Source organism: Chrysemys picta, chromosome 15 (genome assembly GCF_011386835.1).
Source record: "Chrysemys picta bellii isolate R12L10 chromosome 15, ASM1138683v2, whole genome shotgun sequence".
In the NCBI taxonomy this organism is placed as follows: Eukaryota; Metazoa; Chordata; order Testudines; family Emydidae; genus Chrysemys; species Chrysemys picta.
This window is the reverse complement of record NC_088805.1, coordinates 18,585,385-18,607,152: the sequence shown is the minus strand read 5'-3', so window position 1 is coordinate 18,607,152 and position 21,768 is coordinate 18,585,385. Positions and strand designations below refer to the sequence as shown.

The 21,768-nt window shown below is 41.6% G+C and overlaps 1 protein-coding gene across 3 annotated transcripts in view; it reads right to left on the bottom strand.

Annotated features, from left to right (window-relative positions):
* The window catches only part of ZDHHC8 (zinc finger DHHC-type palmitoyltransferase 8), a 234,785-nt gene that overhangs the window by 48,195 nt on the left and 164,822 nt on the right, over window positions 1–21,768 (bottom strand). For 2 of the 3 annotated variants that reach the window (XM_008171708.4, XM_024108332.3), the window contains exons 7-10: window positions 19,708–19,840; window positions 18,357–18,474; window positions 17,349–17,458; window positions 13,330–14,366 (exon numbers count right to left, since the gene is read on the bottom strand). In XM_008171708.4, coding sequence (XP_008169930.2) covers window positions 13,330–14,366; window positions 17,349–17,458; window positions 18,357–18,474; window positions 19,708–19,840 — 1,398 coding nt within the window. Of the gene's footprint in view, window positions 1–1,947; window positions 5,767–13,329; window positions 14,367–17,348; window positions 17,459–18,356; window positions 18,475–19,707; window positions 19,841–21,768 lie in introns of those variants that run through there. The other variant, XM_005295008.4, reaches the window with a different exon arrangement.

Below are 21,768 nucleotides of genomic sequence, written 5' to 3'. Positions count from 1 at the left end.
TGAGCCGAAACTTGACCCACAGAACTGAAAAAAGAAATCAGAGAAATTAATGCTAACTTAGTAAATTTAGCTGTGTCTTATAGAAAACATCTGAATAAGCCAGTATGATTTTATATAAAATATAGTGGGCCAATTCCTCAGCCGTTTGACTCAACTGAAATCAATGGAGCGATGCTGATTTACACCAGCTGAGGATCCGATCCTTATATATATATATATAGCCTAATCTTTATCATTCAAAGAGACTCTAGCACACAAGCATGACAAGCATTTACAATGAACACTCTTCATGAATGAATCCTCTCTCAGTGTCACCAGTCTGCATACTGCACATTATGGTTTCTAAGATCCCACAGCAGCTGCTCTTAAGAGGGTTTGGCAACTGTATCAACTATAAACTAGTAGCACAGACCTAACTGGCATGTTGTCACAGACTAGAAACAAACGGGTTGATAGAGGTGGTTAGACAGACTGGAATTTGGCTATCTGTCAGATGTACACATCCTTCTATCCTGGATACCACACTTGATCATTTGGCAATACTAGTGCCTTCAGAGATTACCATAAGGAGTCACCTCATCTTGTTTTCCACACTCATCTAGAAGAAGGTATTTAAGATTCAATTAGTTCCTTTTGTGTTTTACCACCGGAGGTTTTTGCATCCAGATTGACCTGTGTTCCATGCAAGACTACCACATTTCACACACTTCTACGTTTTACACATGCATGGAGGCCAGCCCATGGGCGGTGCTGAGTATCTGTAACTCTCAATATAGTCAGGGGGAGCTGAAGATGCTCCATGCCACTTAGGATTTGGCCCATGGACTGTGATGTAATCAATGGAACATTAACAAGGCCTCAGAAAAGGGGTAGAAAGAACATATGAACCTTCTGGACAATCCTGAAGCTATACAGTCTAATGCAGAAACACCAGGAAAACTTAACACCTTAAAATACCAAAGTGTGTGTATATATATATTTATGTATATACATTTATGTGTGTATGTGTGTATATATATATATATATTTATATATATACACACATACACACACACATATTATACACACACACACACACACACACACACACATATTACCAGAGCCACAAAAATGTTTTACAGACAGAGCTCCACAAAGCCTGCACAGATACATTCCAACAATTCAAGGTGGCAGAACAGGTGAAATATAGACCATAAAAACATGTCAACATAACCTTCCCAAACTGTCTATGTGACAGCAACATTGACCCTCCCCACCCTTCCCTCTTCAAATATATATCTCTAGGCTGGACCAGAGGTATAGTACAAAGAAAACCGCATTGCAATTTCCACATCATTTAAGCTTTATAGGAGTGCAGCCATCATCTGAAGAGGCTCCCTTATAGTATTCATGATGCAATTATCTTAGGCAAAGGTCAGATAATACTTGGTTTCCATTTTCAAAACAGCAACACAAACAGCTCATTTGCCACATATCAGATTTGGACATTAAAGCATAGGTCTGGGTAGCTCTTACAGCTGAGGTTAACCAAAAGAAATGATTGAATTTGGGTTTTATTTAATTTAAAAAGTAAATACAAACGTGTTGGCTGTGTGCGTCCTGTGATAGCCTCCCACAATAATTCAAGGCAGAGATTTCTTTAATATACTTACTCACAGGCCTGCAATTCTCTGAAACTCTATTACCCAGCTGCATAAAAATACAGGTTTTTTTCCCCTAAGGTTTTTTTCCCCTTCAGACAACACAAAATTTTTGCTCACTCAGTTACTTCTGCATCCAGTTTTCAACATACAGAGCCAAATGATAGTTGTAAGTCAGAGCAGAATTTGGCCCACCATTTCAAATTCATTGCTATGCAGGTTTTCCTATTAAGTCAAAACACAAAGAAGTAAAAAAAAGAAAAATTGTAAGTCTTCAAGTAAAAACATCTCCTCTTTCACCCATTCATGGAGTAAGGTTCATTTAATATCATGTTACTCTATTTATTACACAGTTAATTAAAGCTACAGAGATTCAGCTCTCTCAAGATACACTGTACTAAAATGAAACTTGGGTGTTAAACTGGAATGAATGAACAGTGAAATGATGCTAATAAAATGGGATTTGCAATGAAAACTTGATGTTTCTTAAATAAGAAATAGACATAATATACAATCTACTGCTAAAAATAAAAACATATTAAAAAGATTTAAGACTTTTGAAGCACAAATTAAGAAAGACCAAACAAGAGTCTACGTTAAAAACATATTAACCTGCAGTGGATCTTCTGTTATGATCCAGGGCATCAGATCCTCACTTAATGTAATTTGGCATAGCTCTATCCAATATAAAGAGAGCTACACCAAATCACACCATCTGAAGTTCTGAGCCTTACTGTCTCTAAAAACTGAAGGACTATGTGAGTAAAAGTAGCACATCACTGATAATTTGTAAATTGCTTGAAGAACTGTAATTTTGGAAAGCTTGGAAAAAAACCACGGGCCAGATCTTGCTCCCAAAGTCAACAGCAGTTTTGCTAATGAGTAGATCCCAGTCCTCCAATAGGAACTATGCAAGCAGATGCTTGTGCTCATTCGGCTCCAATTGCATGACTGGGGTTTTAGATGGGAATGGGGCTGAACTTGCTGTGTGCAATCTCAAATTACTTCTTAGATTACTACTTCCAGGAAGAGTTGAAAAATGTACTTCCATCTCCAGGTCATTCACACTACTCTATATGCAAACTTCAAAAAAGAATTTTAGTACCATCATAAGCCTGTTAACGCGCCAGATGAGTCTCAACTCTAGTTAAACCACCTTCAGAAAAAGTATATGGAACTTGCACCTTAATTTAATTATTTGTATCCTCAATGCAATTATTTTTCTTCCTCTCTCCACATGAGTTATAGCTAAATAACCCTGGCTATAAGTGTTTGAAAGGTTTACACATATAGTACTGTGTTTAGTCTTATTGAGCCATTCTTGCTCAGGAATTTATGTAGTAATTTCAAAGGCCTATTTGCCCTTACGATATGTAGATTTTTCTTTTCTAACATCACAAAGTATGTTCAAAGTGTAGTGCCATGGGATGCATATTTTAAAAGCTACATTGGTGCAATATAAAAGCCTCACTTGGATGGTTTGGTTTTATAATCATTCAGGGTGATATAATCTGCCTCTGTGCAGACTGCCAACACAAGGTCTACGTTCCACTTAACCCCTATTTTGGTGGCTTAAGTGTGACAGTGATACTTAAGTGATGCATAGGCCTTGGGCTACTCTCTCCACAAAGATGAATTTCACCCCTCAAGGAGTTAAATTTGTGCTGGAATTGCAGATGAGTAGAAATTAAAGATGGAAGAGAACTATAAGGCCATCTAGACCAGCCCCTTGCCAGTACACGATTGATTCCTGTAGAAGGTTTTCTAATACTTTGTCCAATTTAGTTTTAAATGTTCTAAGTGATCAGGCTTCCTACTAGAAGATTATTCCACAACCCCTTCCCCTGCTATTGAGTTTAATGTTTTTCCTTTTAAATATAAGCCATTTGCTACCAGTGATAACCCCTTGTATCACCTTTGGGACTACATCCTTTAAATTACATATCTGTAAGCTTATCATACCCCCTTCCCTTAATCATTGCTCAGTCAATTAATTACACATTTTAGCTCTTAATCTTTTTTTAAATCAGCCTCTCCAGCTCTCTGTTTATATCTGTTGTTCCCCTCTGAACTTGATCCAATTTGTCAGTATAGTTCTTGCAATAAAGTGCCTGTAACTAATGATAATACTTTAGATAAAATTATACCAAAGCCATATAGAGGGACTATTACTTCTCTGCTCTGTGATGCCTCTGTGTATGCAGTTCAAAATGTCACTGGGCCTTTTTGCTGTCATATGGCACTGCAAGCTTATATCTAGTTTGCTGTCCACTATTACTTTAGGTCTATTTCTGCTATGTTACTTTCCAAATTTCTCTCTTCAGATGATCTGGTTCAAGCCAAGAACATTACTCAGAAGCTTGATTAACACCACCGTGCATTTCTATCCGACCTCTCAAAAAGAGATGTGATATACAAGGGACATAATAAGCAGATATTGAGGTGGCTGTCAAGATTTACTGAATCATGAGGCAAATGTTAAATAAGGCAAAGCTGAGGTCAATATTTTCCTCAATGGACAATAAATCTTAGTGTTCATTAAAACAAACCATCTTTATGTATTGTCACATAAATTCTGACTATCAAATATCTGGAGATCTCTCCATTTTCAGCATGGCATGCAGATAAAACATTAATCCCTTTGAAGCCAACATCCTGAAGGGGAGATGATTTTAGATGTCCAGCAAAACCTATTTGCCTCTGAAGAACCAGACAGAAGGCAGAGATTCCATATGCTATCTGCCTGGCTCTTTTTTGGTTCTTAAAATAATGTTGCCTCAAAACCCAACAAGGTAAACATAGCTCTGTGGGGGCAGGAGAAGGAGGAAAGCCCAGAGAACTAAATGGACATAATTGATATTTAAAAAGTTATTGACTGGAAAAAACTTTCTGCCCAGCAATATTAAGGGCTGGTGGTCATTAGGCAGGCAGCAAATTTATATCCTCTAGGTATGTGCTTGGTTCAGTCACACACACTGCAAATTCAACAGATCATGATAACTTTCCTCTAAGATTATACACACTGCACCACTGCAAGACAATAAACCATGTTACTGCATACATCCCATAAACAAAAAGGAGGAGAGATATATTTTCCCATCTGAATTTTTTTTATGTCTTAGAGGCTTGTTTTTCAGAGTAAGAAGCCTTTAAAAACAGAGGGAGGGGGAGTAACAGGGAGGAATGATAAATCCTTACTTATGTGGCAGTCCAATTCCATAAGACACAAACGCACACACACAGAATTTCACACACAGGGAGGCGAATCATGGACAGTGAGAAGCTGCTCCTATTCTTTCTCTCCTCTCCCTAGAGCCAGCGGTGGGGGTGGGGAGAGAGAAAGAGAGACTTTAAAACACTACGTGATGTTTGAGGGTCACTGCACCCTGCCTGGTTCCTTTAAAGCAGGAGGAATAACACCATCAATGCTTTGGGGACAAATGGTAGTTCTCATACACACAGACTGCAAACAGGGAGTCTGGTCTCCATGTCTATAAGAAAATAGAGTCAGGCCAGTGGCTTGTCCCGAGATTTTGCTGGCCAGAAAACTTGTCGTGAGGAAAAACATGACCCCAGATTAATTCTTCATCACAGCACAACTTCTACACGACAGTTTTGTTTGACAGACAAATACACAATGGCTTTTTCACTCTCTTTCATGAAAGAAATAATCTCTGTGGTTGTGGTGCTAGGTGGTAGCCAGTTTCTGCAGTCAGTTTGAGACAGTTTCTGATGGACTGTACAATTTTATTCCCACAAGAATAAGGCTGCAGCTCTTTTTTGGCCAAAAGAGAAAGATGAAAACAAACAAACAGAAAAAACCCAAAAAGGACACTGGCAGCTGCTGCTCCTTTTGTGGTTGATGTTGTTTGAGTCTTCACAGTGCACCTAGCTTCATGGCTGGCTTAATGGATGGCTCTTTATTTTAATTTTTATTTTATTTTACACTGAAATTTCATAGGTTGTTCCACCAACGCCAGACACCTTCTTAACATTTGAGTGTCTAGCAGGACTGACCGGGGCCCCCTGGGAACTTGACGTTGAACCCAGTCGACAATCTGCCCTGGAAATTCCTTTTGGCTGTCCATTTATTTTACTGTGAGGTGTCTTCAACTGCATGTCCTCCCTGCAACAAAATAAATATAAAGCGATCCAGGGTTAGTGATCAAAGTAATGGCAGCCAACTAGCCAGACAAACAATTGCCCTTGTTACTTTATGTCCTGATACAGCAAAACGGTTAAGCATGTGAGTATCCCCACTGAAGTCAATCGGGGCACACTGAAAGTAGAGACTGCAGCTTAATTTTGCCTTTGGATTAGGACCATTGGGATTATTCACATGCTTAAATGCTTTGCTGGATTGGATTTTATTGTGTAAGAATTTGCTTTTTTGAAAGGTCTCTTCTGCATTGCTGGCCTTTGCTCAAACTTCATTTTACTTATGTTCAGAAGAAAAACAAGCACTCAGAAAAATCACCTAAGGAAAGGCAGTAGCAAAACACTTCTAGTGAAAGAACAGAATGCTGTTACTAATCACTAAATGTCATAATAAAAGTAAAGCATAAGCCTCTAGGGCCAGATCCTCAACTACAGAGGAAACACAGAGTGCAAGTCAGGAAGGGTAGCTTAAAGCTCACGTTTCCATTCCCCTGATCCTGGTGCCGTGTTAGCCAATGCTCACCTTTGCATTTCCTGGACTCCATCTATCATGTTAGAGCAGCCTAAGGGATGCTCTGCAAAGGCCTCAAGGGAGCTGAAACACAACCAAGGATAACCATAGCCTAGGGTGTAAGAGCCAGGCCCCCTTTTTCCTGCTATGCCAGCAGCAGTACTAGAGTTCCTATGTCACTCAACAGAAAATCACCCTTCCATCGGGCTGATCCCTCCTGCAATGGGTAAGATGGCTTTAAGGCTGCAGTGTAGAATCTGGCCCTTACAGAACAATTATGACAGATATGATTAAGGATCTTTATGAAATAAATTACCATTTTGAAAAGGTTAACATATGTCAAAGTAGGGTGTAAATCCTTTGTCCATCACAATCCAGTAGCCCTCAGGTAAGGCATAAATGGAGCATGAATGGAATATGCTGAAACAAACAAGGTTAGTTTGTGCTCTAGGGCAGATTCTTTTACTTGGCTGCTCCTAATGTCAGTCCCATCAATCTATCAATTTCTCAACACTACCTTTCAGGGATAAGGAAGCAGATGAGACTGCTTTATAGGCAAGGAAATGGTTGATTCTTGTATAAGGCCAGATTGTGTCATTGAATTTTAAAGAGAACGCACAGGTAATTTCAATGGGGAGTGCTGTTTGTAAAAAGTCAATGACATTGAACATGCTTACAAAGTATTTTTTCCTGTCCCCGTCTAATGGCTAGTCTATGTAGAGGATAACAGCCAATTAGCAGCTCACTGAGTTACTACTTTAACTTAAGTGGGAGAGATATCTATAATTGGTGTTGAAGGTCCCAGGTTCAAATTCTGCTGATGACCTGTGGCTAAGGCTGTATAATGTGATGGTGTGTACACTTACTGTCCTTCCCAAAACAGAGATGGAGGAATTTTTCTTGCTTTCATCAGTATTTTCACTTAGAGCCAGATACAAAGTCCATTGATACGAACTGGACTTCTTCCATTGACTTCAGTAATCTTTGGATCACCCCCTTGGTATTCCAGCTTGAAGTCTTTTAGATCCCAGCTACACTACAAAAATGTCCCCTGCTTTGAAGCAATTTTATAATCATGAATCTTTAAACATGGTTTCTTCTTTTACTATATGCTATCAGTGTGGATGGAGCATCAGTTTCATCTGACCCATTCTTAAGGCTAGGTTACTACATAATAGTATCTCATATGTGCTCACTACATGTACTTATTGTAGCAAAAGCTACCTTGTGTCAAGAACATTTTTTAAAAGGAATGTGCTATTCACACTGGGGGACAATCTGCAAGCCAAGACAATTTTAATTGGTTTAGAACATGGCCCACTCTGCATGGAAGCAAAGCATTTAGATGGCAGCATAAGGTAGGATTTATTGCACCCAACTGATGAGCCTTTACTTCACACTGCCACAATACGCTCCAAAATAATATGTCTCTCTCAACTGGCCCAAAGTTTCCCAGGATGGAGAAGCAGGGACTCATCTGGCACCTGGTATGAATGTTCTGCCCTGGAGCTAAAGAAGCGGCTCCAGTATCTCATGCCAACCAAAGTTCTGCTACACACTTAGGCTGTGCTTGCACTAGAGAACCAAACTATAGGTAACTGAACTGGCAGGACATCACAAGTGTAAGTACCAGCGTGTCCATGCGGGTTTGACTGAAGTTCTGTCCTGCATCCACATTAGTGTTGCAATGCTCCATTGCAGTCTCATTACCCTCCAGGTACCCCACAGTTCCCAGAATAGCTCCCTGAAGCACTGGCTCCTCACAGATTTTAAAAGGTTTCTGGGAGCCCAGGAAATTATGGGAGATTTCCTATAAGTCCCTGGGTACCAAAGCTATTTCTTGTTACTTTTTTAAAAATGGAAGCCAGGTCGAACATTTGCGCCTGATTCTTGCTTGTCAAAAAGCTTATCAGAAGCTCCTGCAGAAACACAGATGTGAGAGGGCTGCAGCAAGAGTGTTGTCTGTTCTGCTATGGCCTAGATCACTATAGTATTGGAGTGCCAGTAGTTGTGGGGAGAGTTACAGACCTAAGAGTTGGAGTTTTTGTTGCAATGGTCATGCACACTCCCATCCCTGGCGCAGTCAGATCAGTGTAGTACTTGAGGATGAAGTTCCGTGGGCGGAGCGCTGCTTTTGGGGCAGGGCCAGGAGCATAAGTGTAGTCTCTATATTTCTATATTTGCGGGAGTGGGGCAGCTCCAGTCACGCCAATGGGCCCACGTGTAGAGGAGCAAATTCTGTGCTTGCAGTTGGGGGAGGCGGGGCACTGCCCTCCGAAATCTACACCCATCGCCAGGAATGCAAACTGGTAGGACAGGGTTTGTTGGAGAAATAGGATGAGCAGCCAAATTTCTCCAGTGTAGACAAGATCTATGTACAGATGTTGATCTTGGATTTTCTGTAAACAAAGGCTATAATTAATACAGCTAAGCCAAGGGATATTAGGTGACTGAAGCCAGACTTTAGCCTGTAATTCTTTATAGCATGTCACTTGGGATTTGTTTGTCTTGATCAAGAAAATTAGCTCCAGAAACCAGTTTTTGTGTGGTGATTTAAAGGCCAGTGTCCCTGATCTTCTGTAAAAAGTAAACACAAAAGTCTTCACCTGCTCAGTGGAGCACAGCCCCAGAGGAAATGAAATGGTTAAAGGAAAATAGAGGGAACATGAAGTGCTCACATGCAGATTCTGCACAAGATCATGTATTTCCTGAGAACTTATTTCTCTGATCTAAGTCCCACAGATTTTAGCTCAGTAATTCCCAGTTGCTCCCTCTTCCTCCACTCAGTATCACTGGGCACTTTCTATCAGTATCTCCTGCTGAACCAGCAGTATGTTAGAGGAAAGCCAAGTAAGGCAGAATAGGCTGGATTCTTCATTCCTTCTTTTCCAGGCATAGCTTTAAGCCATCTTTGCACTGCCCTGATTCTGGCCCTGACCTTATGATGCAATTAATGCCCTACGGTTGCTCTAAAATGGACTGACTTGTATTGACTGACCCTTTGTGGGCCATTTCACTGGCAGAGAATAATAGCAGGAGTGCAGTACATTCCAGACAAGTTTCTTATGTTGTTTGAACAGTGCCTATCACAATGGGGCCCTGGGCCTCTAAGTGCTACTGCAATAATAAAAATGGAGGAGGGGACCAGCATAGAACAGTTACTCCAGTCCTATACTGGCCAGAGAACCTCCTCCCAATATGTGGGTTCTCTGTGGTACATAAAGCAGCTGCTTCCTAAGGGAAAATCAGGGATGTTCCTGGTATGTATTTTCCTTAAAGTTGCTTGTCAGCATCTGAATCTCTTGCTCCCCAAAAGCTGTATTCCCAACTTTAGTGCAAACTACTTAAAAACAAAATTCTGCATTGATTTACACCATGCGCAATCTTACTGAAATCCAAGGGATTACACAGGGCCTAAATCAGCACTGAATTTGATCTCAATAGTCCAGTTTCTTCTTATCATGTAGCATAAGGGGTCTGAGGATCTCCTTCATGAAACATGAGAGACAGGAATTCGGAGAAAGTGGAGGAGGGGCATTAGCATCTGCAGTGCTGCTGTCATGGGAGGTAGAGCACTAGATGTATGCAGAGTTACCAGCACAGAACTCCTGCTGCAGCTTGACTCTTGTAGGCTAAAAGTTTCAAATGTATTGATTTTTATGCTTGACTTTGGGCACCATCTAGGCACCTAAATGGAAATGACCCATTTTCAGATGTGCTGAGTACCTGTAACTCCCTTTAACCTCAAATGGAAGTTATGGGTGCTCAACCTATTTGAGGGAAAAATTAGTCAGGCCACTTGTACTGCACTTAGCATTTCTGAAAACTGCAGAGATCTGACCTGGAGTGAATTTACAGACACTTGCCCCTAAGGTGACAGCTGTGTGATCAACAAGAGACAGAGACCAATGTGATGCAAACAGCTGTTGTATCAGCATCTTCCCTCCCCACCCCTTATACTAATTACCATAGCAGCAACTGGCATCTTTGGGGCTCAAACTGAGGGCAGACTTGTACGGGAAAACAGACAGTTCCTCTTACTAAAATAAACCCATTAGTTTAATATATATGAAAAGAAGAGAAAAGGACAGAAGTGTCTTCTTGCTGAATGTTCACTATTCTACCACTGAGAAAATCATTTTAACAACTACAATCCACTAATAGGCATTGGAGAAACTTTCTAACACTGGATTTTAGGGCAAAGGCAGTAATGTTTCTGCCCTGTTTCAATGGCTTACTTTAAATTAGTGCTGGATTGTGTAATCTGGAAACTAACCAGAGGGCATGACAGAGTGCACAAAGCATCAGGTATGGAAAAAAGATGTACTTCCCTGATGCACAGAATTAGATCCTTCCATCATGCACTCAGCTGAAGTGATTACAGTATGGGCTGTGTATTGTGAAGTCTTTTCAGACCTTCAAACTTGAGGTGCATATTTTCCCCAAGGAAGAGAGAGAACCACACGTGACTGATGCTAGCATTTCAGGAAACTGCTCAGATACCAGTTATCCATGCTCTTATTCATATCAAGCCCCAAACTGAAACCCTCCATTCTTCTGTAGAACCATTATAGCATGGGAAGTGGTGCTTCAAGCTTCCCAGATGCCGCCTGCCAGCTAGCCTCAATTCTGTTTTACAGGGACCACCTCCATGATGAAATTAATTCGGGCTACGGGGCTGTTCATTTCTGGGTCTTTCTGCTGAAACTCATCATGAGGTAACAGCTGTGATGGGCAAAAAAGAGGGGATTTATTTAGTTATTAAAACAGCATTTACTTGGTATTTTTAAAGAAACTCACTCTTTGCCACGCTCCTTGCCTCTTATTCTTTCCTTTTGGGGGAGCATTTGTACAATAGATTTACTGGCAAGGATGTTTGCAGAAAGCAGATTTCAAAGTGATAACTGCAAGTATTCAAGGAAGCCAAATTATCAATTCTCACATGCAAGTGCTCGCATAGTCAACCAATCAGGAAACAGAAACAGTATCATGAGAGTTATCTGACTAATCACAACAATCAAAAGAGGTTATCAGCTGTTTATAGTCAAGCCATATTTTTAAAAGACTTCTCCAAAAAGCTCAAATATGTTCAAATAAATACATGTGAGGAAATTCAATCAATAATCTGTTCAGTGATATGCCCCAATTCAGAACAATCTAGATTAATTTATTCCATTATTTGTTAAATCATCTCTACTAAGAAAGTGAAGGAAGGCCAATTTCACCTAGTCTGTTTTCGAATGAAAACATACTTTTACATAGAAACAGACCAGTATCTCCACTAAAGGTTAGAAGAGTAACAAGACCAACATCTGTATCCAATATCTCATACAAGCAATATAAAACAATCTAATTTTAAATTGCTACACATGCAAACCAGATTTTACAAAACGGTTTGGGCAAATTATCTGACTTGAATGAAGAGTCGCACAGCTATAGGAGTTTAATATCACTGCTTGGACCTCACTGGCCCAATCAATCACTGCACCCACCTTCATGAATAAGGCTACGTTTTAGTCACGGGTATTTTTAGTAAAAATCATGGACAGGTCATGGGCAGTAAACAAAAATTCACGGGCCAGTGACCTGCCCATGACTTGTACTATATACCCCTGACTAAATCTTGGGTGCTCTGGGATTGGGGCGGCTGAGGGCGCTGGGGGTGATTTGGGTGGGGGAGGCTTGGGTGCTCGAGAGGGAGGGGGTCTGGGGGCATCATGGGTGCTCTGGGAGAGCGGCGGTGCATGGCCCAGGACCCCCGCTGGTGCTGGGGGGGGAGGGCAGACAGCAGAGCACGACCCTGGACCCTTGCTGCTGCTGGGGTGGGATGGGTGACAGCGCGCGGCCTAGGACCCCCACTGCTGCTGAGGGGGGCAGGAGGGCATGGTGGCCCGAGACCCCTGCTGCTGTTGGGGAGGGGAGGCACCATGGCCCGACACTGCTCCAGCAGCAGCTGGTGTGGCTGGCCCAGGGGCTGCCCGCGCTGCTCGGGCGGCCTCCGTGCCAGACGCACCAGACGCTGCAGAAGTCACGGAGGTCCCAGAAAGTCACGGAATATGTGACTTCCGTGATCTCCGTGACAGACTCGCAGCCTTAATCATGAACAATCCATTTGTGGAAAGAGGAATGAACTGAGAATTAACAGTTCAGTAAATCAAGAGGAAAATATTTTTTGAATTAAAAGAGGAATGGCTTTGGGGAGGAAACACTTTCTCTATTTATGGACAATCCAAATAATTTATGGGATTATAGCTAAAAGTATAACCGTAACATATATAAATAATAAAATAAATAAGTTTTCACACAGAATTTTTCTTTCCTTATGCCAGGAAGAATACAGCAAGGTGTGGGTAGATGCTAATTGACCAGTGCTCTTTAATCGCCAATTCCACATTACTGGGCACCCAGAATAATCACTAAGAGCCAGATTTTACAATCCTTACTCACAATGAGTAACACTTTATGCTGCCAGCAGTCCTAAAGTAGAAGGCAATACTCAGTGTAGTTATGAGTGGCAGAATCAGCCCCATAACTTTAAATTAATTATCTAATTCATTCAATTAAGTACCTAATTCGTTCAATTAAATGCTTGTTTATGCCTAACTCTGTAAGAACTTTACAACTTCATTTAATCATCAAGACATTTCACATTATAAAATTTAAACTCTTCTTTCACCAAAAGGTGTTTTACAAGCTCAATCATTTGTATAAAATGTTAGAGTAAATACTCCACCATTACTGGAACATGTTATCAAGAAAAAGAGGAAGGCCTTTAATGAAGCACTTCAGCCTACTGAAACTCCTTATTACAACCTACAGCCTGAGTAACAACAAATGAACAAATGTTCAGTGATGATAATGTTGTGATGAGACCCAGAACTAAAGAGCTACCCACGCACATCACAATGCCTGCTATTTTTTAAGCAAACAAGTAAGCTGGGTCCTGACAATTAATAACTGCTATTGTACTCGCCTGCAACCACGACCTTGTTACTTACAAGCTATTTAAGCAATCCATACCTTTGTACTCCCACAGATTGCACCTCTGTTATTTCCACAGTGTTAACAAATGAGACAGCCTTCGGACCTCCGTAAGAGGGTGACCTAGGCATCCCTGTAGGAGATGATGGGACCTGATGGCCTGGTGACTTGTAGGAGCCATTGCTCACCCTGGCCTGTAGTGCCTGATGGGACTGGACATTGTTATTGGCTAAATCGGCTTGAAGGGAAGTTGTGGAAGTCCTTGGTGCCCTGGCCATTGCACTTGAGAGGGAAGACACCGAGGACTGCAGTATAGGGTTCCTTGTGCTAAAACTGGTCGCAGTCATCAAATTGTCTCTGGAGCCATATCTCATCACCATGCTGCGAGGGTCTTCAGACAGCGCGCTGACTTGTTGAAGGCTGTAAGAGCTAGGGGTGTCATACACACCCGAGTCTCCAAACACCGAATCCGGGTGTGAGAGGAGGAGCTTCTCCCTCTCTTCCATTTCTTTCCTCTCCTGGATGGATGCCATGATGGTTTTTGAAAGGTTGTCGTAACGGACGGGAGAGGGGTCCCGCTGGTGCGGTGCTGGGCCCCCCAGCACCGGGCTGAAACTCTGTGGAGCCTGGCGCTGCAGCTCGCTCCCCCGAAGGTGGCACATTTTGGCTGACAAATATGGCGAATGGTACCCTACGGAGCCAACAGCAGAATGGGCTATGCATTTCCTCCCGGAGGGGGACATGGAGTTTAGCAAACTGTCATAAGACAGACTTCCATTTCTGTTTGATAGGGAGTTGGGGGAAAAGATGCTTTTGTAGGGGGTGGAAGCAGCTCCTTCTGATTTTATTGGGTGCAGCGGCACTTTGTCTGTCCCTCTCCTGCTGGCAGACTTCAAGCTCAGGGATCGTGAATTGACGGCGAAGGAGTCTATCTGGAGTGGGGAGGACTGATAAGTCTTGTGAAGTGAGCTCTTCCTGTAGTTCGGGATGTCCAGGTTGGGCTCTGATTGATAATCAAGACTCCGGTTGTTCTCTTCAATCAAAACTCCTTGCTTGTGTCCCTCCTGCATGGTGATCTAAAACAGAGATGAGTATGAGAAAGGGAAAGCACCCTATGACAGAACACAGCACACTGCACTGATTTGCTTCTCCTGGTGAGTGAGAAGTGCGTAGTGAGAACAGACCTGGGAATCAGGTTATCTCAAATTCTAAGCCCAGATCTGATACAGATTCATTCTATATGTTTGGAAGTGTCACTTAACTTCTGTGCATCAGATTCCTCACCTGCAACACAGTGATAATAATTTACCTCAGAGGTGAGAAGGGTTAACTCATATTTGTTACATGGTAAATATTACTGATCGTAATAAATATGCCGAGGAGCAAACACTGACAGTTGCAACAAAGCCCTTTGCAAACAGAGGTGAGCACCCCTTTCAGACCAAACCCCTGTCAAAGTAGGTCAGATTTTGACTGGACAACATTGACCTTGGAAAACTTTGTCCCTACAGATTAGAAATAAAATTTTCCAAGAGTAGCTTCCAGTTTCTGGAGCCTCCATTTCGGAGAGCCCAGCCACACACACTTTGGGCTAACTTTTTAATGGTCCTGAGCATCCCCAGTTCCTACTGACATCGAACGATGTGACAAGTGCTGAATGATTCTGAAATCTAGGCCAAAGCTCGTTGAAGTTGAGAGGCCACAAACTGAGCCACCCTCAGTCAAAGGTCACTTTCAAAAGTTGTGGCTTTGATGCAGAGGTGAAGGAGTTTTTCCCATTTCATGCACTGTGTGGGGAGAGAGTTTTATATCAGACAAGGAAATGTAAACCCCGTGTTTTATTTATATACATCGAAACCATGAAGAAAGCCCCTCTGTTGTAAGCATCCACTTTAAAGTATATGCAAGATTGCCTCTAATTTTGTTCAAACTTTACTTAAAGGCCATTCTCTGCTAAGCAACTGATTTTGTCTGGTCCCTTATGACAGGTTTCACCATAACTGACAATGAATTGGTTATTGGAACTCTGAAAAAAAAAAGAATGATTAGTGAATGCTTATTTAATCAAAAAGGCAATCAATACCGCTCGTATTTTCTCCTTTCAGTTTTTTTTTTAAAAGGAAAAGGAAAAAATACAAAAAAAGCATAACTGAGAAAAGGGTGCTTTTATACTCATTTTTACTTCAAGGTTGTGTCTTTGAGCTGGAAGATAGAGAATGTGCATGATAGTTCTCTACCTTCCTCCACCATGGAAATAGACTGGATTCTTCTCTGGAAAAGGGGATGATGGACTCTGCTTAATGGGGAAGCAATGATGCAAGTAGTTGGCCTATTTCCCTCCACTGGGTGTTCCACTCTCGCTTCCCCTATTTGTTTTTATTGCTCATGAATGGTGCTAGATTGACAGGCTGAAGACCAGGTACAGCTCAGAAGTAGCAGCACAATCTTCTTCACACCAGTCGGCCACTGTACTTCAAGCCTGAAGCGAGGGGACAGTTACGCCCAACTCCCTAGATGTGGCTTGGTCACCATATCTATTCAGTCCTCTAAAACTGCCAACAAGGTTGCCAGTTGGTACCAGTTTCTGTGATGTGGCCACTTGTCTACTACAAAGACCACTAACCTCATTTGACACAGGTCAGTCAGCCTAAGGTGACTTTGTCATCTTAGGCTAGATTTGAACCAGAAACCTAGCAGTTAAAAGATGCTATACCCAATTACCAGAACCCCCCACTCCCCTGGTCTGATTAGAATCTATATTGCAGCACATCCCAAATGGAGAAAAAGGTTCATCCATTGGAGGTTATGTCAGGCACTGCATCTGGACCTGGAATACTGTCTGTACTGTACTACCCTGCTTGCACACATCAAAATTTCAGGGTAAGCACTAGCTGATGCCTGTAAATATATTTGGAACTCGCTGGCAAGCCATTTGTCGAGTAATAAAGTGAAGATGAGATCATAAGATTTTGATACAGCCAGCTTGGTGCAGTACTCACGTTCTGAAATGCTCCCTTTCACAAGGCAATTTCTGCCTCATTCTGGGGACAGATCTGGAATGCATGATTTATAAGCAGATCATGCAGTAAGACTAAAACCTTAAGTTTTTAAAGCTGGTGAAGAATCAGTGATATCTAGAATGAGCAGGCACGGCCTTCATTTTCAAAGTTAAAAGGACATTGCCAAAGCCCCCCTTTGCCCCTATCTCCATCACTGCCATTTAGAACAACCTCTTGGAAGCTTGAATCTGACTTCTATTTCATACCTCTACTACAGTCATTTCCTTGATTTCAGGTATACCCTGGATGTTACTGTAGGGTGGAAGATGGAGTTGCTGCTGAAATTAATTTTAAGGAAATAGCATGGGGGTATTTGTTTAAGGGGAAATATCCATCCACATATAAACATTTGCATGGATTTTGCCACCATACCTGATAGAACAAACCGGTAACTTCTGAGCCGATTTTCCAGGACAGTGTGTCCATTTAACTGTTATGACCTTAATTTTTTTTCTGTTAACCGATAAAATAAAGGGTCATTTTTTAAAAACTGTAACCCAAGCGCTAAAAGTGTGTTAAAGCCGTTCAAATGTACATAATCTTATATTCATTTTAACAACAATATATACCCACAAGGAATTCTTTTAAAGCTCTTTTTTGCTTTGTGAGCTTACATGCTCAGGCATCACCAGAGCACGTCATCTGTTGACCTAAAGGACACAAGCAGACACAAACTACTATTGACATGAATGGGAACTGGCTTTCATGTCCGTTGAAGCTGATGGGAGTTGAGAGTTCTCAGGATCAGGTCCAAAATTTGGTAAAGCAACTGGGCACATTTTTCAGTAGGGCATCATGATAATTACAATAGTACTGAAAAAAAAAAGGTGGTTTCACACAGAAAGTACTGTACATTCCGTGTGTGAAACACCAACCTGTACAAATATTGACTTCTGTATTGGAACATTCACAAAAGCCTGGAGGTGAGTTCACCATCAGGTTGAAGTAGCCTACTGCTTGTTTGGAACAGGTTCTTCTCGACCATTGTGACATGCTCACCTGCTCAGCCGCAGCGTGGTAGTGGACTTTGGGATTGTTGCTGAAAGCTGGTCGATACTTATACATGGCAGGAGTGGGGGGACTGATCAATTTAGGTGAAAGACCACTCTCTGGAAAAACAAATATCAACAGATCGTGGACATGAACAGTATGTCTAAAATGGCACGTTAATAAATACGATTACAGAATTGTATATAAACCCCGTAAATAAACATGGCAATTTACAAATTGAGCGCCAGTCCTGCAAAGGGTTAAAACTCTGTGTGCCTGTACTCATGCGCAGAGTCCCACTGAAGTCAATGGAACTCCACATGGAAGTAGCTACATGCCTGGCTGTAACTCATTGCAGGATTGGACACTTATATGTGACACACCCTGTGGCCCACAGAGCTTACAATCTAAATAAAACAAGAAAAACATAAGACATAATAGGTCCTTGATAGCTAAAGCCAGAGTTGCCAACTTACATCTTCCCCCAATTGCAAAATACAGTTGGGTCCAAACTAAATACCCCCGCATTCAGGAGTGTTTGGATCGAAAAAGTTAGGATCAGGATCTGAACTTCTAAGCTGCCTCCTTTGGCCTAACCATAGACCTGGACTAGAACACTTTGGGTTCTGGGAGAGGTCAGATCCAGATCCAATTTCTGAGTCGAAGGGTTTATCTCTACTGTAAAGCCAAACAACTCTCTTTCTGGAATTCCAAATGACCTCTGTCAGGTCCTTTGCTAGATCTCATCCCAGCTGAAATGCAAACACACACACTTGCCTACCCAGTATCAAAGTGATATATTCTGAAATAAGTGCAGTGTTTTCCTTTTACTGTCTGCAGTGAATTCTATACTTATATCAAATCCTCTCTCAAATTAAGAATTAAGAGAATTAAGAGCTTCCTCAAAAGCACAAAGAAATCCACATTCCATGAAGCTTCTGGAAGAACGATGAAAGCCCATTGACACCAAAATATTTTCATAGCATCAAAAATAAAGTATTGATCAGGCTACTATACCTTCACTGGTTCCCAGCTGCCCCTTTAGTTCAGAGTACTTGCTTGGATCTCCTTTGGGAGGCAGAGGTGGCTGAATGTCCATGGTTTTATCCTCCAGACCTTCCAGGCTAACTTTAGACTGAAAATAACCATGGAATCAATCATTTCCCTCAAGTGGTTTAGATAACAACATGTGCTAAAGTATTATAGATTCTAAAGACTTGTCTACACTGGGAAATGCCAGAGTGCTATACTGTGTGTTAACGAGCATGGGGATAAACACAATCTAGCACTCTATGTACATAGGCCTGTTATGTCTAAAACCTAGTTTAACCACAATCAATTGACCTGATTTTAAATCTAACAGTCCTTATCTACACAGAGTGACAGATCATGTTTAACCTCATGTTCGTTAACACACGGCATACCATTGTCGGCATTTCCCTGTGCAGAGAAGTCCTCAGCAACTAGTGTTCCTTTATTACCAAGAAGGCCATTCCAGGAGTTCTCTACATAAAGCTTGAGAGATAATTTCTAATGTCTATAAGGCTTAGCACCATAAATCTTGCAGCACTTTACTAAGGTAAAAGCATCATTATTCCCTTTATATATAAATAGAGAGTTAGATACCAGATGTAGAATCATCTGCAAAGGTTGCACTGCCAGAGCTAGGAATAAACCCCAACTCTCCTGGCTGCTAGCCCTATGCCCTATGCACCGGACCATAGTGCTTGCTGAAGGTTTGAGGCTCATTGCTTAGCTCAAGTAAGCCAGGTCACCTAATGGTGCCGGAACTCCTGCGATCAGCACAATATGGTGGATTAATTAAAAAAAACACACACACAAAACAAAAACCCAGAACAAGGGCCAGGAAGTGAAAAGACCTGTGCCAACTCTTAACTAACTGTCATAAAGAACCAATACATAAATAATAAATTAATGGAAATATCCTATCACTCTCTTAGAACAGACCTTGCAAGGTCATTGAGTCCAGCCCCCTGCCTTCACTAGCAGGACCAAATACTAATTTTGCCCCAGATCCCTAAGTAGCCCCCCCCTCAAGGGATTGAACTCACAACCCTGGGTTTAGCAGACTAATGCTCAAACCACAAAGCTATCCCTCCACACCCAATACTCACCCTTCTCTTGCTCTCCCATTAGAGTGCTATAGGAGGCGCTTCAAGGAGTCAATAGCTCTTGGCACTATTATTCCTAATTTACTTTCAAAATGCAGGGAAGAGTACTTGACTTCCTTCATGTTCCTCCAGAGGTGTATTACCTCTAAGAGCGTCCCAATAACAAAAGTTATTTTCAGCCTAGTACTGGTTTTCAAGTCGTACTCGTAGACAGAGGGTATTGAAGGCTGCTTTACCTTGCTTCGGTTAAGATTGGCTTGGATCCCATTGTCACTTATCTTCACTGTGATCTGTCGCTCGGATAGATCTGGTCTGAAGAAAGGAGGCTTCACACTCACAGCCTGCTTTTTCTTTGGCTCAACAATGTACCTGATTGATTATTCAATAATAATTGTTAAAAAAACCCTAGGCATGCAGACAAGAAAAACCCCATGTCTGCAGTGTATGATTTAAGAGATCTGGCAAAATCTATATGAGTAAAGGACATTTATCTCAGTGGATGCTTGCCCAGCAGGTACAAAGATTAAAGTGAATCAGGAGCTGAATAGGAGATGCCACCAATAAAAAACCCTGCATTTTTGATACACTGGTCTCCAATGCTGTTCAGGTGAGGAGGGGCAAGAGGGTAGCAGACAGCCACACAACCAGTAAAAGCATTTCCCCTGGATTTTGCCAGATCTATAGGAGACGTGAGTAGTAATGTGCCATGCCAATTGTGTTTTGGAAGAGGACTTGGTTTATCAGCACCCAGAAGAGTTTAGTTATATTAGGAGATGTGGGAAAGTTAGACCCCTTCTAGGGATGATAAAATTGGAACACAGGAATGATTTTGAGCTGGTGGATCTCTCCACATCACTCTTCTCCCCCAAACCCCCAAATTTTATTGTGAAAGGAGCATTCCTGGGAGTTGGTTGAAAAGTGATAGAATTTTTCACTGCTTGGGGACCGATAAATGGAGGTAAAACAATTTGATAAACTTAAAGGACACCGCACCACCATATGATACCCAGTGACATGAGATCAAAATATCTGCACTAGCTTCTTCTAATTTGGACACTGGACAGGACACCTCAGCAGTGATGGTTTGCTTGGTGATTTCCACAAGTTTATGAGGGAGAAGATATGTGACAGTTTGCATGGGCCTTGATAAAACACTAGGACGATATTTCCTAAAATTCTGAGTACAGCAATGGCATTTTAAAAGTGAAGATACTACTCTACACTCTATCCTACCAAAGAGATGGCAAAGGAAAAATGACTGTCCAGTTTAGGTGCCTAAACGGTTTTAACATCCTGCTCTCCTAAAGTCGCTTGACCTAATTCAAGTGCTCATGATTTGGTCAGTTCAAGAAATTTAGATTCCACTTCCAGTGCTACCACTTTAACACTAAGAATAGCCTGCTAAGCTTTGCTTGCTGTAGAAAAAACACATACTACAGATAATAGTGTGTGTGGGTTGGGACAGCTCAGCACCTTGAAAAGTACATTCAGCCCACTCCCTCTACAATTCAAAGGATGTGTGTTTCTGCTGGACAGCTCAGCACCTTGGACATCTATGTTCAATCTTTTCTGTTCTATAGCAACATGAATGTTCATGACCATTGTTTCAAAGGGCACAGGGACAAATATCTGCTGAAAAGTAGGGAATCATAAATAAAATCCAAAATTGCAAACCATAGCACCAGGTGGGAAATCATCTGTTTTATGATGATGAAAGGTGTCTGTGAGATTGAAAGCTACAGCTGCCTTGAATTAATTATAAACCTAAGGGGCAAAAGGTTGGTTTTAGATACTTCATTTCTTTCCAGCAGTGACTAGAATCTTTAATGTGTACTTTGGAGGACAGTGTACCACGCAGAAAATATGTTGCGTTAGGAAGATTACAGCTGACACGGATCTGTCCAGTTATTGAATTTCACTGGATAAGCAACTTAATGAAGCCATGTTAGAGAAAAGCAGGGAGCAGGAATAGGCTATCAATCCCTTTTTATTTTTTAAACTAGTCTTATTATAAAATGGCTCAGTAAATAGAAAAAGCTGTCGATATGATATGGCCTGCTAACCATAAATACTTGGTTTGGGAGTGAAGATTGTGAATTATGTTAAATGAGAATGGCAAGACTAAGAGCCGTGCAAAGTGCAGGCACTGTACAAGCTTCCCCTCAGCTCTACCAATGTCTTGACATACCATACCTCTCCTCAGCAGATACTACTAGTAGGGATGAATGGGGCCAGACTCTGGGGTGGCTCAGAACATTACGTTTTGTTTACCTTGTGACCAGGGCCGGTGCAAGGAA